The sequence below is a fragment of the Euprymna scolopes genome, chromosome 11 (genome assembly GCF_053919585.1).
Source record: "Euprymna scolopes isolate OS-2025 chromosome 11, ASM5391958v1, whole genome shotgun sequence".
In the NCBI taxonomy this organism is placed as follows: domain Eukaryota; kingdom Metazoa; phylum Mollusca; class Cephalopoda; order Sepiida; family Sepiolidae; genus Euprymna; species Euprymna scolopes.
The window spans coordinates 107,340,678-107,358,032 of NC_136492.1; the positions used below are offsets into that span (position 1 = coordinate 107,340,678).

At 34.2% G+C, this 17,355-nt stretch overlaps 1 protein-coding gene across 11 annotated transcripts in view; it reads left to right on the forward strand.

The window, feature by feature from the left end:
* Window positions 1–17,355, forward strand: part of LOC145288046 (CAP-Gly domain-containing linker protein 4-like) — a 205,712-nt gene that overhangs the window by 79,064 nt on the left and 109,293 nt on the right. For 8 of the 11 annotated variants that reach the window (XM_080136068.1, XM_080136077.1, XM_080136065.1 and 5 more), the window contains one exon: window positions 11,144–11,170. The exons of the other annotated variants lie outside the window; for them this stretch is intronic. In XM_080136068.1, coding sequence (XP_079992194.1) covers window positions 11,144–11,170 — 27 coding nt within the window. The remainder of the gene's footprint in view (window positions 1–11,143; window positions 11,171–17,355) is intronic. 11 annotated transcript variants of the gene reach the window in all.

Here is a 17,355-nt window from a genome sequence, read left to right on the forward strand (position 1 = left end):
GATAATTATTGATACAAAGTTTCCCCAAAGGACCAGTAAATGTTGTTAGGCTTTTTGTTGTTCCATCAATTAATTTAAAAATTGCTGTAAATGGCAGTTCTTCTAGTGGAACCTGAAAATTGGAAAATTTGCATGTTTAATAATAGAGCCAGATTACATAATAAATACCAATATATTATTTTATTTTTCACAAAAAAGAACATAATTGCAGGTGAATCTATGGAATTAAGGACAAGTGCAGACTATGTGCCTTGTTTGACAATTTTCTGTCTTGAACTTGACTGCAAAGTCATCACATCTCAAGGCAGAAAGTTTACAGCTACAAGAAGATATATCAAACAGTCTGTGTAGCTGTGCCTTCATTCTTTTCACTTTGATTGCTGCAAGAGATTTCCTGTCAATCTGTTTGCCCCTCTTATAGCAAAATATATTGACCTTCTGTCCTATATAATGTTACCTTAACAAGGGTATTTGTGGATTAACTGCTTGCCAAATACTAATTATTTCCTTGGCAATTAGAAAGCTCACTATTTTTTAAGTAGGATAACTGTTTTCGAGGAAATAAATAAACTGGATGACTTGTAAAGTTGGGGGTGCTGTTTCATCCAAATAACAAGGTGGACCAGCAAATTTTGTGAATCACGGGTTAAAACTGAATGTTGTGCTTTTACTGACATTCTAATCTGAAAAGGAAAATAAATAAATGGATTATAACTGAAGGAAACTATATTAGGCAATCTTCCAGTTTCATACGTAAAAAAAATAAGTGCTAGTTATAAGAAATAATGAAAAACTTTGTAGAGTTGAATTAGATGTATTGAAGAGAGAGGACCAAACCAAATCAGAGGCATAGTAGTGTTTACTTTAGACATTTTTAGCAGATTTTAGCTCCTTCGATAACATGAATTTGTCCATAAAGAGATTCATTCTTGCTGTAGCTGTGCCATTTGAAATGAGTGTTTAGTGTTCAGAGTTTAAAAAATCAGTGCTTGTGCATCTATGTTACTATAATATTTTTAATAGTATTTTCAAGTTAAATTTAATTTTTATGAAATTTTTGTTTATGAAATTTTTAGGTGAAAGTACAGAATAGTTACAATAATAACATAGATGCAGAAATAATGAAAAACCTTTAAAGGAGTTTCATTATTTACTCGTATTAATCTTTGTGGGCTATCTTATTTTAAAACTATAATTTTAGAAGAAAAACACTGCTTAAAAACAATTACTCCCTAAAAATAAAAGAAATTAAAATTTTACACTAATTTTCTGCAAAGTATTTTTTATTAAGTAGAAAAACTTGAAAATTTACGTGGTTATGTTTCGTAAAGAATGTGTAGAATAAAATTGTATGGACTATTTATTTTTTGTTTTGATATAAAACTGGAGTATGACCATATTTTAATAAAAATTTCAAATAGAATTTGATGTGAAATATTAGGTTGGTGAAAAAATAACGTTTTTGACGTTCATTTGAACATCAAAAAATGCCATTCTTTTTGCACCAACCTAATAGAAAAACACATTAAAAAGATAAAACGAATATGCTTTAATTCACCGCAGACGCTTGAAATATAATAATATATATTTTAAACAAGTCTTTTTCGTTTTTCCTTTCGAAATAATTAAGCCTAAATCATAACATTTTCAAATTAAATAATAAACAAATGTTAATTTTCAATATCAATAACGAGCGTGTTTTGCGACGGTGAAATCTAAAATGTTTCCACCCCCAAAATGTTTCTGAAATGAAAAAGCGAACTTTGATCGCTATTATTTAAAAAACATAATTTTGCCTTTATAGTTAATGTTTATTTTATTACTTCATTATCCTCGCTCATTTTATTTTAGAATGTAGTTTAAAACATATTCTAAATAATGACTCCATTTTCTTAACGGTACGGATTGTTTTGATGACGGGACGTTCTTAACAATTCACCAAAAAACTTTTAATCGCTTCAATTTTTCAACTTTTAAAGTCATTTCCTCAAGCAAAGATAACAATTTTGAAAAAAATATTTCATGTAGGTATTCTATGTCAAACCCCAACTATCATCACCATTGCCTCACCGGGGTTCCAAAATCGACCTGCCCTAATCACCATCACCAAGTCATGTACACTCCTACACACACTGACAAAAGCGACATGAAGACAATGACTAATTCTCTCACACTATCGCTCATTCATGCACATAAACAGAAAACAAAAGTATAAACACAGTTGAATTAACTCGGCGGATTTTATGGGTTTGCGAGAGGTTCGGTTGTGAAATCTAGATTTTCAGTTACGCTTTCCTAAATTACCCTATCATATTGCTGTTAGGTCGATCGAAGGTTTCATAGTTTGCATGCTTAACGTTTTTTTTTTGTTTGTTTCAACTGAAATATATTAATGTTTGTAGCAATTGGGCTCTAATAACAAATAAGGAAAATAGTTATGTTATTTTGAGCCTACCAGTTAGAAAGAAATAGTATATATAGTAATAGAATATGGAAGCGGTTTACAAACGGGAGACTTTTACTTCTCTCAGCCTTATTCGGATCTTCAAGCATTATATGAAGGTTTACATAAGGGCTGAGAACGCGAAACTCTTCCATGACCTTTAATTGAAAACTGCACAATCTTATCAAATGAGAGGGGCTAGTCTTCAGTGTTATTTGGGTGTGCATTATATATGAAAGTGACAGGAAAGCTGCTGCAGAGAAACACAGGCAGGACCGGAAGAACAATGTTTTGAAGCCCTCGGTATTTGCTACCATTGTAATATAGCACGTGTGTATGCAAGTGCATGCAAAATGATGGCAACAATAGGGAAAAAGAAAGACTTTAAAAAGGAGATCATGTTAGAGACTGAAATAACGTTAAAGATCACATTAGAGGCGTGGATGATGTTCGCGAGCATGTTCGAGAAAATGATCACATGGGTAATGTCATGGCTGTAAGAGGAAATAAATGGTGCTATTACAAAGACAAAGCGAGTTGAAGTTCTTTTCAATTCTTTGTCTACTTTGCGACTGAGGCTGTAACGTGTTGGTTCTCAAACAACGTTACACCATTTCCTGTTCTCAGCGGAACTTTTCAAGCAAATCTTGACCTTATCAGCCCCCACCCCACCCTCCAGATGGTCCTCATCATCCGACAGACAGACAGACAACAAGAAGCAAAATAACATTGAGTTGCGAAAGTGAACATGGATCATAACCAGATTAAGTCCGTAGTATGAAAAACAATGTTTATCATTTTTAATTCATAACTTAATGTGTGTATGGTTCCATTAGCCCCTGCTCTCTTTTCTTTATCCCCCACTTTTGTTTTCTTTTTTTTTATCACCTAGCAATTGCCCTAGAAAGGTTGCCTCCGTCAAGAGATTCGCTAATCCTATAAAATATAACTGTAAGCACATCTGCTGTAGATCTAGCAGAATGGAAACCATATTGCATGTCACTAAGAAGGTTATTTTTGTTGAGATGGTTGATTACTTCTCTGTTTAACACAGATTCCAGCAACTTACTCATGACGCACAGGAGACTTCTTGGTCTGTACTGAGAGGGAGATGAGCGATCACCTGAATTCTTAAATACAGGGCATACTAATGAGATTTTCCAGGGTGACGGGAAGCAATTCTCCTTAAGACAACATTTAAACAGTTTTGTAAGGATGGGCGCTCTTGATGACGATTCCATTTCATGAAAATCGATATTCTTTTTTTGTTGCAGACCATCTACTAGTTGGTCAGTTGTGTACAAATCCCAAGAGTGATAGGAGCCTTCTCTTATTCTCTATTCTATTATTGTCACTTTCAGACGAAAGTGACACAATATTCAACGAGTGAGATCAAAGATGCACTGCTGTACAACTCATGCTCTCTACTGATCCAAGTTATGACAACAGGACCATTGCCAGCACCCTCAAATTGCAAATCCGGATAGTTCAATGCTTGAGGGCACAGCTCAACGAAGTTTCTGGACACGATTATGATCTTTGGTGTGGTTTCAAGTGAGGGCCACATCATGCCACCGCACATCTTCAAAACCGACTTGAAAGTCAGCACCAAAGTATATTTGGATATTACTGAAGAGTGTGGTGATCCCCTGGTGCAATCAGGTGGCCACTGGCAACAGGACTCGGTGCCAGCCCACAAGTTTGGAGATACCCAGGCTTGGCTTCAGAAGGAGTGCTATGACTTTGTACCTTTCTCTCACTGCCGCTCTTCCCCCCCCCAACCTGAATCTGTTAGACTACTATATTTGGTCATACGTCGAGAACATCATGAACCTCCCACAACATCAAAGCCAGTATTTGCCAAGCTCCTGCCAGTGCTTGTGGAAAAGGCATGTTCCCAGTTTTAGACCCATATCGATTGAGGCTGAAGGTGGCTACATTGAATAGATGTCAGCTCTTCTACATAATTAAGTTACCTTTGATTTTTTTCAATAAAAGTTTTAAAATAAAGCTGTAACGTTGTTTTCTTTAGGGTGACAAATTTATCATTCCACTCTGTATATGAATTGTTTTAGTGAATGGAGTATGAATGACAGTTATACATGAAACTGTCTAAGTTTGATTAGTATCGACCAGTCTTTCTCCACTCCTGGTTTTTGGTCATTTTACGAGGAGCATTTCAAAAGTAATGCCTCCTATTTTTATTCCATCCAAATGCATTAGAGGGGATTACAAATTGCATCATGATGACTGAACTTATATATTCATGACCTGAAAGTTTTATCTCTCTGATGTAGATATCAACAGTTTGATACTCTAAGAAAAGAAAAAAAAAACCCTGTCATGAAGTGTGTCAGAAGCAGAGATGCATCATTGAATTCCTAGCAAAAAAGCATTGAGAATGGTGGTGACTATGTAGAAAAATAAATTCTGGAACACAACAGGTCACTCGTTTTAATGGTATCACTCCTGTCTTCGTAGATCTTTAGAGTTGAAAAACATAGAAGGCTTTACTTTTGGAATGCCCCTCATATTTTGATTTTGTAATATATTTTTAAAATAAATATTTGCAGTATTCATTTGTAATTAAAGCCTTCCCCCATTGGTCTCTTCTTATTATCCGTCTCAATTCATGTATCAACTAGTTGAGCCAAAAGTCAGGACAGTGCTAGTACAATTTTACACTCGGCTAATCACTATTCTTGAGTTACGTACACACACTGTCACACTCATACACACACTGACAAAAGCAACACAAACATTATGTCTAATTCTCTCACACTGTTGCTCATTCATACACACAAACCGGAAACAAAAGAATACACACAGTCATCTCTAACATAACTTTTTTCACTTTGAACTTTCTACAATATGACTACTTTTCAACTGGACATTTACGAACATAAAGTAACTTTGGTACTTATCTAGAATCCTTCCCCAGAAATGAAAAACGAAAATAAAGAAAAATCTGTATGATGACGGAAAGAAAATATTGAACACCAAAATCTTTTGTGATAAATAATCCCCCCAAATAAATTTCTTTGGATTATTGTAAAGCATTTTTAGGAGCCATGATTTTAAAAGTAAAATATTTCAGATTTAAATTTAATTTGATCCATTAATTAAAATTCTCTGAATTTTAATTCCTTCTTAAAACCTCTTTAATCTTTAAACTGTAGATATTTTCTAGGATTATAATGATGCAATGGATTTTATGATGGAAAGAAAATAGTGTACACTGAAATCACATATATTGATCAAGTAGTTTTTATTTTTTATAAAGAAAATCCTTTTTAAGCAAATTTGAATTTTTCCAATGCCTTCCTTCACAGCTTAAGAATGGCTTTCTAAAATATTGATTTGGAGTTATCTCCCTTGTATCTTCAGGGTGTTTTAAAGATGATATGAGGTTCTTGCTTGTAGTTTAGTCGTAACATTTGATTTTCTTATTAAAAAATAAAACTACTTGTGTTTAAAAATAATCATTTTAAAAATCCAACTTCATAATATTTAACATTAAAGTAGAACTACTTTTTTAATGTTTATTCTCTAGCATTTCGTTTTTGTTGATTTTATTTATTTGCTGCAAGTATTTTTGAAATATGTCATTGTAATAATTGAGTTTTTAAAAATAAATCTGAAATAAAAAGCTTAGAAAATTATTTTCTAAATTTTAATTGACACAAATTTCTGACATCATATTGTATTTGCTTTTTTCTTTTGAAAATATTTTCTTAAAAAAATATGATGCCAGATTTCTCTTTTCTTTTTAATTTGAAAATCTCCAATGTGAAAATGCAAACAAATAGATTTCTTCCTGCAAATTCATTTGAATAGGTGTTATATTTCTATTCAATCTTTAATCAATAATTGGTTGAATTTAATTATTATTTTTTTTTCTCAATGCAAGCTTTGTTTAAATTTGAATTTGTAAGTTTAAGAAGCCAATACAGTAGAACCCCGAGATACGGTGGCCCTAGGATACAGTTTTGTTCAGGTTACGATGTGGAATACAATGTTTTTCCGGACCCTGGTTATGGTATTTGCCCTGCCTTACAGTGTTATTTATAATGTTATTTGATTATATACTGTACTGTATTTTGTTACTAATTTTTAATGTCATATTCTGGGGTTCTACTGTACAACATACATTTTTGAAAATAAATATTTATTTCATTTGAAATGAACTTAGTTTTGATGACATACATCTTCATCAGGCATAGAAAACAGTTTGTTTTTTCTTTTTCCTTCCTTCTGGTATGGTGTCAGTAGAAAAATAAAGTTCAAATGATTTTTAATGGCGATTTTTTTTTCTTTTTTTTTTTTTTCACAAATGTTCTAATCAGAAGAGCTGTGTGGTTCACGTGAAATGAATTAGAGATTTTTTTGTCATTTATGTAAGTATTATGTTCAAATTAAATTGAATTAACAAAAAGTCACTGTTAAAGATCAAACAGAGATTTTACTTTTTCAGTGAAACCATGCCACAAGGAAGGGAGAAAAAAGCACAAACTGTTTTTATTCTTGTTGAAGACATATAGAAACTAAGTTGATTAGTAAAAATTTTATTTTATTCAAATGATTACATGGGTGTAGTGGCTTAGTTGTAATAGGACAACATTATATGGTATTTGGTACATAGATGAAAGTGAAAACTATTGTTTTTTTCAGTAAAACTACCCATCTCTAATGTCTATATCTCTATTTATGTAAAGGTATGCATATAGGTTTATATATTTCTATAAATAGGATCCACTCTTAAACTAATTAATAATAAATAAATGAACACAACTGCTAGATATAAGAGTGGGTAATGTGGGATATATTTAGTTTAATTTAGTTTACGCAAAAGGAATTGAAAAATACAAAAATTAAGATACTGACAATTTTTAAAAACTTTAACAATAGGTATTAGATATTGATTAACAATCCTCCAAATAAGTTTCTATGGCATGTTATAAATGGTTTTTAGTGGTCTGTGATTTGAAAACTGAAATATTTCAAATTTGCATTGAATTTGATCCATAGCCAGTAAACACCAATTAAGCAAGATTCCCTGAATTTCAATTTTTTTTTTTAACCTCTTTAATCCTTAAATTTTAGACTTTTTTTTTTTTTTTTTTTTAGGATTTTGATGATGTAACAGACTTTGATCAAAATTGGTTTACTAGCATTATATCTTGATTTTAATTTTCATAATCAGACATAAAAGTGATGCAAAAACTGTTCTGTTCAGTTAATCAATTTTACTCATCTTGGGGCGAATATTGTGTACATGGGACTGATATATTTATATATTATATATAGGATTCACTCCTAAAATGAACTAATTACTATGAAATTGCACTTATTTTTTTTGTCATGTGTTTTATTTCTTTTGCAGTGTCATGGCATAAGATGTATTATCAATTGACATTCCTCTTCCTGATATTTAATGATAATGCTGAAATTATGCATGTTAATTTGTGATAACTCTTTGTTTTTATTATTTTTAACCCAATAGAAATGTGAATGAGGATAAACACAGTATCGTTCTTCAGATCAAAAGTCAAGCCCAAATAGCATTTAACCTTACAAATCAAACTTCTGAGTAGCCATTTTTGTGTGCTATATATTGTCAATATAATAATTTTCTTAGATACAATTTATTTAGATAACAAAACAAAAAAAAAAAACAGTTGTTCTTTACCAGGATATTGATAATATGAACACATTTCTAAATAAACATCCAAAAAGAAAAAGCCAGCTTAAGTTATTAATTTATAAAGATAAACATTTCACCATATAAAAATCTATTTTGGCTATCAGATAAGCAAAATAAAATAGCATATTGTTTTCTTAAAAATACATTTTAATTTGTATGATCTGTTTACATTGGTGCTTTTACTATAATGTTGCATGTGGTAGAGAATATAAATGACATTGCATTACTTTTAAGGCTTTAAAATGAACAGTCGAAAGTATTTTTTTGTCTTTATGCACGCACAAAAAATTATTTTGAAAAAATAACCAACTTAAATTATTTTTCAAACATTTCATTTTTAAAATAATAAAAATATATACAGCAGCAATAGCAGCAAGAACTTAACTGGCTTTAAAGCATGCCAATGTTGTATAGTGATGTTGAAAGTACATTTCTAATAGTCAGGTTTGGTTTGGTTTGGTTGTTTTGTTTTATGTCATATCAACCCTTTTTCAGGTTATTTAGTGCCGAATACAGTTATTTTGGAAATAGTATTCATGTTGCATCCAGTTATTTTGTAGAAGGTTTTTATTCTTCAAGCTCTTTGTATCGTCAATCGCTAGTTTGTAGTGTTTGGTTTGATTGTTTTATAGTGGATTTTATCATTTTTGTTCCCTTCTCTGTAGAACATGAATGAGTTTTGCAATGGGAGAGGGAAAAGGTTATAGTATTAATGTTTAAGTTAGGAAACCAGTCAGGAAGTTGAGAAGATAGAAAGAGAAAGGGTAAATGGGAAGAAGGAAAACGGGGGGGGGGAGGTGCAGAACATAATTAAGTTTTGCAAAAGGAAGTAGAAAAACAAAAAACATCAATGTTAGGTACATTTCGTTTCATGAAGCCAATATCTTCAGACAGCCTGATCTGGTAGCACCAGAATAGCCAGAAGAATTATGTCTACGTCACAAAAATGTAAAAATGAAAAGACAGTCTTGTTCTAACATTTAAAACAACTTTATTGAATCATCTTCATTAACATAAATGAAAGAAGAATGAAAGAGAACCATATTCATAAAGGAATACATCAACAAGTGTAGATGAAAAAAAATGGTTAAACGTCCACATGTTGTTAAATAAATGTCCTATGCGTAAGGAACGGAAAAGAGTTCATATATGAAGAATGTTTGTAATGTATCAATCAGACCGTGTTTAAGTATGTATGTGTGTGTGTGTTATATTAAGTTCACACATATCTGGTGGCAGCCATGATGGATTTTTGTGTTTTCTTGTCAAGTCAAACCCAAGGCCAGAGGACTGGGATGAGTCTTGGTTTTGCCTCAAGAGATGTTTTCTTTTGTGATGGTCCCTGCAACGTGATGAATTATTGCCACTCCTGTGTCATATAAAACAGGAAGAGTCTAGCTTGCACTCCCTTTTATCATCTCTTGTTGAGTACTCAGTTTGCCTGAGAAATGGTATCTGATTGGGTAAACCAGAAAGGAAGTTAAATGCTTGCTCCAATCGGTACTGAGTTAAGAAATTGAGTAAAGATTCAAAATTGTAATGGTGGCTCATTGTAACCATGTTGCTTCTGCTGTTGCTGCTGTCATTTGTAGTTTTGCTACTTAAGATGTTTTGAAAACTCATGCTCATAATTGTGGGGTTTGTACAGATTGCAGTTGACTTTAAAAAGATATGATGAATACAGATGAACAGAGAGATTTTGGCAACAGAGAGAAAAAAAATGTATTTTTTGCTACCAAAGCAAAGCTCCTTTCCTTTTACAACTATAAGCAATCTGTCCTACCACTGATTGTCATGATCTATAGCACATTTTACGAGAGGCCATCGTTCAACTCTGTAGTCTGACATTCACAGGCAACACGAAATGAAATAAGTACATGTTACTGAGAACTTTTCTGTTCCTTTACTAGCCTGGGTGCCTGGCATTGCCTCAGTGTTTGGAGGTATGTGTTGAGGAAAAAAAAAGAAAGTGGTAGTAGGCAGCCAGGCTCAAACCCATGATGTGAAGGCGGAACAGAAAGTGTAGAAAAACCTGACGTCTTACCACTACTCTATCATGCGACCGGAAGTTTGAAATGTTGAAATGAAGTAAAGTTATTCCAACCGATACAAAACTTTAAAACAATGGTGGCGCAAAAAAAAAAAAAAACATCCTCCCTGTAGAAAACTGCCCAATTGAGGCTGAAGGAATGAAAGTTTTTAGCCAATGTTTCGATATTTGTTGCCAGAAGGGTCAAGCTTCAAAACGATACCGATCTTGTGAAAATCCGTTGCGTCTGTCAAAAGTTTTAGGCAGACATGATGTGATGATTGCAACGTCTTGTCAGACGAGTGCCACTCCCTCAGACATTTAAAATCCATGAGCCCAAATACCTAAGGGAGTATCTATACAAAGATGATTTTACAGAGTCTTAGCTTTGTACGACAGCTAAGTCTCTCTCTCGGTTCAAAATGTTGAGATCCAGCAACAAGCAAGAGCAAGATAGCCAGCAACAAATTAAACTGCAGACCAGCTTAATGCGGGTACTGGTCTTCCGCTTTATGGTTTTTTAAATCAGAGATTTGCTTCTCCTAGAGAGGTTGCCTTCACCACGGCTTACGGAAGCCCTCTCCACCCCAATACACATATACATACACACAAATATACACGGTGCTAGTTGGCCGTTGACCCAGAAAAAGAATTCATTCGCCCTTTGGCAGACATACAAACATACATACATACATACAAACAGACAGGTGATATTTATATTATAGATGAACATGCTTCTCTTTCATTCCTCCTTTTATTCATATGTTAACGAAGATGGCTCAATAAAGTTGTTTTAAGTGTTAGAACAAGACTGTCTTCCTATTTTTGAACTGAAATTTACTATTTATTCTAAATAAAAATCAAAGATTAAATTCATTTTGTTTAGTAAAGTAGAACCATCATATTTATTTTTTGTTTATATGCATATATTTTTTTTTAATATTCATTTTCTTTTGTTTTTTTTTAGGCTTCATAGAGATGAAAGTTATCTGTGGTAAGTTACATTCCTAATAAGAATTTTATTACATTACTTTTTTCAACAATTATCTTGGTATGCACACATAGTTAATTTTTGGATACTAATTCTGAAACTACCAGTGAATCAAAACAGTATTTGATGCAAGTATATCAATTGTGTATCTGCATCGCAACAGAGGAAGTTGGGAATATGCAAAGTTGGGAATAAGAAGTTTGGAATATATTTCCACTGAATAATTTTACTTCTTTTATAAAAAAATAAAATAAAACCAAAACCAAATATTAGGTAAAGCGTTCTTTAGTCTTGGTATACAATAACCTAATGATAGTGTCTCAATAAAAGTGCTGGCCCCCATCACTTTATTGTATAGGCATCAGGAAGGACATTTAACCTATATAAAAAGCTTTCCTTGAATAAGAAAATGAATTCCAAAGAAAATTGGTCACATTTCAGGCTATGTAGTTTACATGTTGGAAGCTTGCATGAAAGGTCTGAGTGAAAATGTATTGAGCTGCGTTGTGTCTAAGAAACTCATTGGAGAAATAAATCTGCTGGAATGATTATAAGAAAGAATGCAAGATATAAGTTGTACTGAATTGGAAATGAAAAGAAAATAGATGATGTTGGTATTTTATTGCCGAGAGATTGATAAAGTCATTTCTGGCTTTAAAATTCTTTTTAAATCTTGGAAGCTATTTACATATATTTGAATATTTTTGTTGGAAAATCATCTTGTGATTTTGGAGGTATGCATGGGGGAAATAGATATAGTGAAAGGAATACAGAATGATAAAGAATTTTAGAATTTGGTCTTGCAGTGCACGTGTTGGTTGTGAACACCCTTTATAGGAAAAAAAGAAAAACCCTGTTGTTACATATAAATCTAGTACAGCAGATAATCAAGTAGATTGTCTGCTGAGAAGGAAAAAGGATGAAAAACTGTGAAAGTAATTGACCTGGCAAAGAGATCACAAACTGGGTATTTGCAATTCCATGCTGAAAAAAGCTTATGAGGAAAAGATAAAGTTTATACTTGGGAGAAAGGTTTAGCGGTTGAATCAAGAATATGTAAAACGCGAGTTTAGAGATGAAGTGATCAAGTGTTCGATTAGCAGATCAACTTCAAGAAATGTAAAAGAACATGATAGACTGTTAGCAGTAACAAACTATGCCAATAAAAGCAAGAGAACTTTTGACTCTGACCAGAATGTTTACTGACAACTGCAATGCTTACGACCCAATACAAACTTAAATAGTAACGTCAATCGGACCAACACAGATTCAAACAATAACGTTGATAATTACGAATGACGACATGATCCAAGAGAAACCTGCAAAGTTACTCTCGAATGTCTCTGGCGTCATCACTGATAGAACAATCTTCCCTGCATGCTGTACGCACGTCTTTTATGCAGCACGGTATTCCATTAAGAGACTGAGTGTGGGCCATTTATCTTTGTCACCGTATCCTTTCTGAACTGCATTGTCCATTGTCCATACATCTCCTTCCATGTATGGACTAGAAACTGTAGTATTAGGCACCAATGCTATATCTATACTTTTAATGCAGATTTTTTACATGTAGGTTACATTAGCCAGTGACGTTGTAGGTGTTTGAACAGGACAAGACAGATGCTTGGAAATGTGAATATGAAAAATTGTTGAAAGCTAAGTTTCAATGGAACTATAAAAATACAAAGTTGCAGAAGCAGTATCCAGTCCAGCTATAAGAATTAAGAAAGAAAATGGCGTAGAAAGTTGTGAGTAAGATGAAGAAAGCTAAAGATGGAGTACCCTCAGGCATTGTTGCTGAAATGTTGAAGGTTGCAAGTTCAGCATCTCTAATATAAATCTCACCTGTCTGTTTAAATGTATGTATGTATGTATGATTGTATGTCTGTCTAAAACTTTCGATAAAGATGACGGTTTTTTACGAAATTGGTATCGTTTTGAAGCTTGACCTTCCAGACGACAAATATTGAAAAATTGGCTAAAAACATTAATTCCTTCACCTTCAACTGGGCAGTTTTCTACAGGAAGGGGTTGCTTTTTTTTGTCGATATTTTTAAAAGTCATCCCCTCTTTTCAATTGACTAATTTAAACCTATGTCACTTCCGGTTTGGCGATGGGCGCAAAGATGTCATGTTTTTTTCACATTCTTTTCCTCCTTCGTGGTACGGATTCGAACCTGCCTGCCTGCATACTATCACTTTTTGCTCAACACACACCTCCAAACACCTGGGCAACGCCGGGCACTCAGAAGTAATGAATCCCTAAAGACTGTGAACTTAGTATAACTGAATTGTTTCAAGGGTAAATGGGAAGTATATAATACAGGTAATTACAGAGGGTAAATGTTGATGGATCATGTCCTGAAAGTGATTGAGAGAATAACTGAGCAACAAATAAGGAGTCAGATAAGCATAGATGAAATGCTGTTTGGTTTTATGCCTGGGTGCTATATTTATTCTGAGACAAATCCAATTGAAGTACCTTAGTATGAAGAAAACCCTATATTTTGCTTTTGTAAATATTGAGAAAGTTTTTGATAGAGGGCCAAGAGAAGTTATCTGGTGGGCTTTGTGTAAACCAGAGGCAAATGAGTGATTGGTGAAGGTTGTTCAAGCAATGTACTGAAATGTTCAGTCATGTTTGAATTAACTGCAAATTTAGTGACAACTTTAATATTTAAGTCAAAATATGTTACGGTTGTTTTGAGTCGATTGGTTTTTATTTGTGTCGTAAAAGCATTGTTTAAAGAGTTTTGTATATGTTGTTCAGAAGAAATACTGTATGTTGATGATTTAGTATTTTCCTTTAAAAAAAACTAGCAGGGGTATCCTGCGTTACCCGGGTGTGTGTATGTGGTGCAGTAAGGAACCCCGAAAAAAAAAGTGGTAGCAGCAGGGAGGGGGATCAAAACAACAGTAGGCAGAGGTGTTAAAAACTAAAAGGTGGTAGTAAGCAGGAAGACTCAAACCCGTAACGCAAAGGAGAAAAAAAATGTAAAAAAAGAGCGTGATGACTTAGCTGATGTCTCCATGGTCTGACCGGAAGTCAAGAGCGATTAAATTAAGTGAAGTCAATCCAATGGTGACGATGACTTGCTAAAATATCGGCGAAAAAACTCGACCCCTCCTTGTACAAAACAGCCGACTTTAGGTCGAAGGAAGTAATGTTTTTGGTCAATTTTTCGATATTTGTTGTCCGAGGCGTTGAGCTTCAAAATCATACCGATCTTGTTAGGATCCGTTGCGTCTGTCGAAAGTTTTAGCGGACATACATACATACAAACAGGTGAGATTTATATAATAGATGGGAGACCTACTGATTAAGTTAAAGACTTGGAAGAATGCTATGGAAAGTAAAAGTTTGATAGTGAATGCTATGGAAAGATCAAAATTGTTAAAATGTTTTTGGTTTTTAATGAGGGTATGACCTTAATGATTTCAACGATCGTACTTATAACTTACGGTTAGGACAATCAACCAATCAGAAGCCTTCAACTTTATAATAAAATAATCGAATTTTGGATTCAATTCCATTTACTGTCAACCTCTGTCTTGAAACGACTGAATCGTGGCTGCATTGATTCTTCGCCGCCATCTTTGTTATTAAGAATTACTCAACACTTGAGATCGTGACTGCATCGATTCTTCGCCAATTTGATTTACTACCGCCATTTTTGTTCAGCATAATGTCTCAACACTTAACAGGTTATGGGCCCAGTCTTTGACAGTCTCAAACAGTATCCCATTATACTTTTTTGATCCTCAGAATTATCTCAATCTGAGTCTGAAAATTCTTTTAAATTTAGGGGATATGTCGACTTTTTAAATACTAAAGATTGTTCCTTGGTTCCTTTTAGATAATGAAGGACTTGTTTTGCACGAGTTAAGTCCTTAATTGTCGGTTTTGATAAGTTTTGAGATAGCTTTGTTACAGTGTGGCATATATCAGACCTAGTGGCAGTCATCAAATAGATTAGACTTCCAATAATTTCTCTGTATAATCGATCGTCTATCAATTTAGTTTTGCTCTCTTTATTCTTATTTATATCAATCTCAACGGGAGTTATACGTGGTTTGCAATCTTGCATTCCAAATTTCAGCAGGATTTTTTCAATCTACCGTGATTGGTTCATTATTATAGTTTCATTCTCACAAGTAAACTTTATACCGAGGAACCATGACAATTGTCCAAGATCGGCCATTTAAAATTTTTTATTTAATTTAATCTTAACATCTTTTAAAGTGTTGTCACAATTTGAGACAAGTAATATATTGTCAACCCAAAAAACTAAAATCAACAATTTATTACCTATATTTTTGGTATACATGCATGCGCCTACGGGACACTGCCTGAATTCTTGTTCTATTAAATAACTATGGAGTGTTAAATTCCAATTGTGAGCACTTTGTTTTAGATTGTAAAGTGACTTATTCAGTTTCCATACAAAATCTTTATTTTTCATTTTAAATCCCACGGGGAGGGGAGGGGGTAAATATAAATCTCAGTCAATCGGAGCATTTAAATAAGCATTTTTTTACATCCATTTGATGTATTTTTAAATTGTATTGAGCGGCAAGTTGCAATAAAATTGTAATTGTTGTTAAATTTGTCGTTGGTGAGAATGTGAGACAGATGCCACGCTAGATGATCTAAAAATCACCCCTTCTCAGGTGCATGCTATCATAAAAAACTTTGACCCTTCAAAAGCATGTGGACCCGATCTCCTCCCAGCGGTGCTATTAAAAAAGTGCTCAGCCGAAGTAGCTCCAGTTCTCTCCAAACTCTACAACAAATGCCTTAATGAATCTTGCTTTCCGGTCTGTTGGAAAACTGCTTCTGTGGTACCAGTATTCAAGAATTCTGGCGAAAGAACTGACCCATCAAATTATTGCCCCATTAGCCTCCTCCCACTTTTTGCCAAAATATTTGAGACCGTAATTAACCATGCCCTAGTCCATCAACTTACAGATGCTAAGCTTCTGACTGACAAACAATATGGATTTAGACAAACCCGTTCCACAGTAGACATCCTCACTGTAATCTCTGAACGCATATACCATTCACTGGACAAAGCGGGGGAGGGCAGAGCGGTAGCTCTAGATATATCTAAGGCTTTTGACAGGGTATGGCATGAGGATCTCCTCAGGAAAATTAGATCATACGATATCACTGGTAGAATACTTGACATAATTAAATCCTTCTTAGATAAGAGAAAAATCCAGGTTGTCCTCGACGGTCATACATCTAAACAATATGATATAAATGCGGGAGTGCCTCAGGGGCCTATCCTTGGACCTCTATTGTTCCTAATATTCATAAATGACCTCCCCGATAAAATTGTCTCTGAGATGGGTATATATGCTGATGACACCACACTCTATAACAGGCATGACAGGAAAACAAATGAACACATATCTAAAGAAATGGCAAAAACACTAGAGGATGACCTCCAACCTGTAGTGGAATGGGGACAAAAATGGATGGTCACATTCAATGCTGCCAAGATTAAACTGGTTTCCTTCAATAATTACAAGAAACCTTCTCTGCCACCAATAGCAATGGCCAGTGACTCTTTATCTGAGAGTACATCTTTCAAACTGCTTGGCTTAACATTCACAGGAAACATGAGTTGGAACAATTTGAAAGCATTGCCAGGGCCGCTGCAAAGAAGGTAAGCTCTCTCAACCGTGCTAGAAAACTACTAACACCCGAAAGTATCCTGTACCTCTATAAGGCCACCATTCTCCCATGTATGGAGTATTGCTGTCACATTTGGGCTGGTGCATCTGCTACTAGTCTCTCGCTCCTAGACAAGGTTCAAAAGAGAGTCGCCAATCTGATAGGCCCTGAACTGGCATCTAAGCTTCAGCCTCTGTCCCATCGATGAAATGTTGCATCCCTCTACCTGTTCTACAAGTATTTTAATGGTGAATGCTCTGGCGAACTGCAGACACTTGTGCCCCCACGATGTAGACACCTTTGACAAACCCGACAAGCAGCTAAATCCCATCCCCACACAGTAGAGATCCTTAAATGTAAAAGATCTTTCTACTCCAGTAGTTTCTTCCCCAGAACCGCTAGACTCTGGAATTCCATTCCAGGTCCCTGTTTCCCCAACTGTACTGACATGCAGAAGTTCAAGTGTAACGTGAACTGACATCTTGCTGCCCAAATCCCAACATAGTAC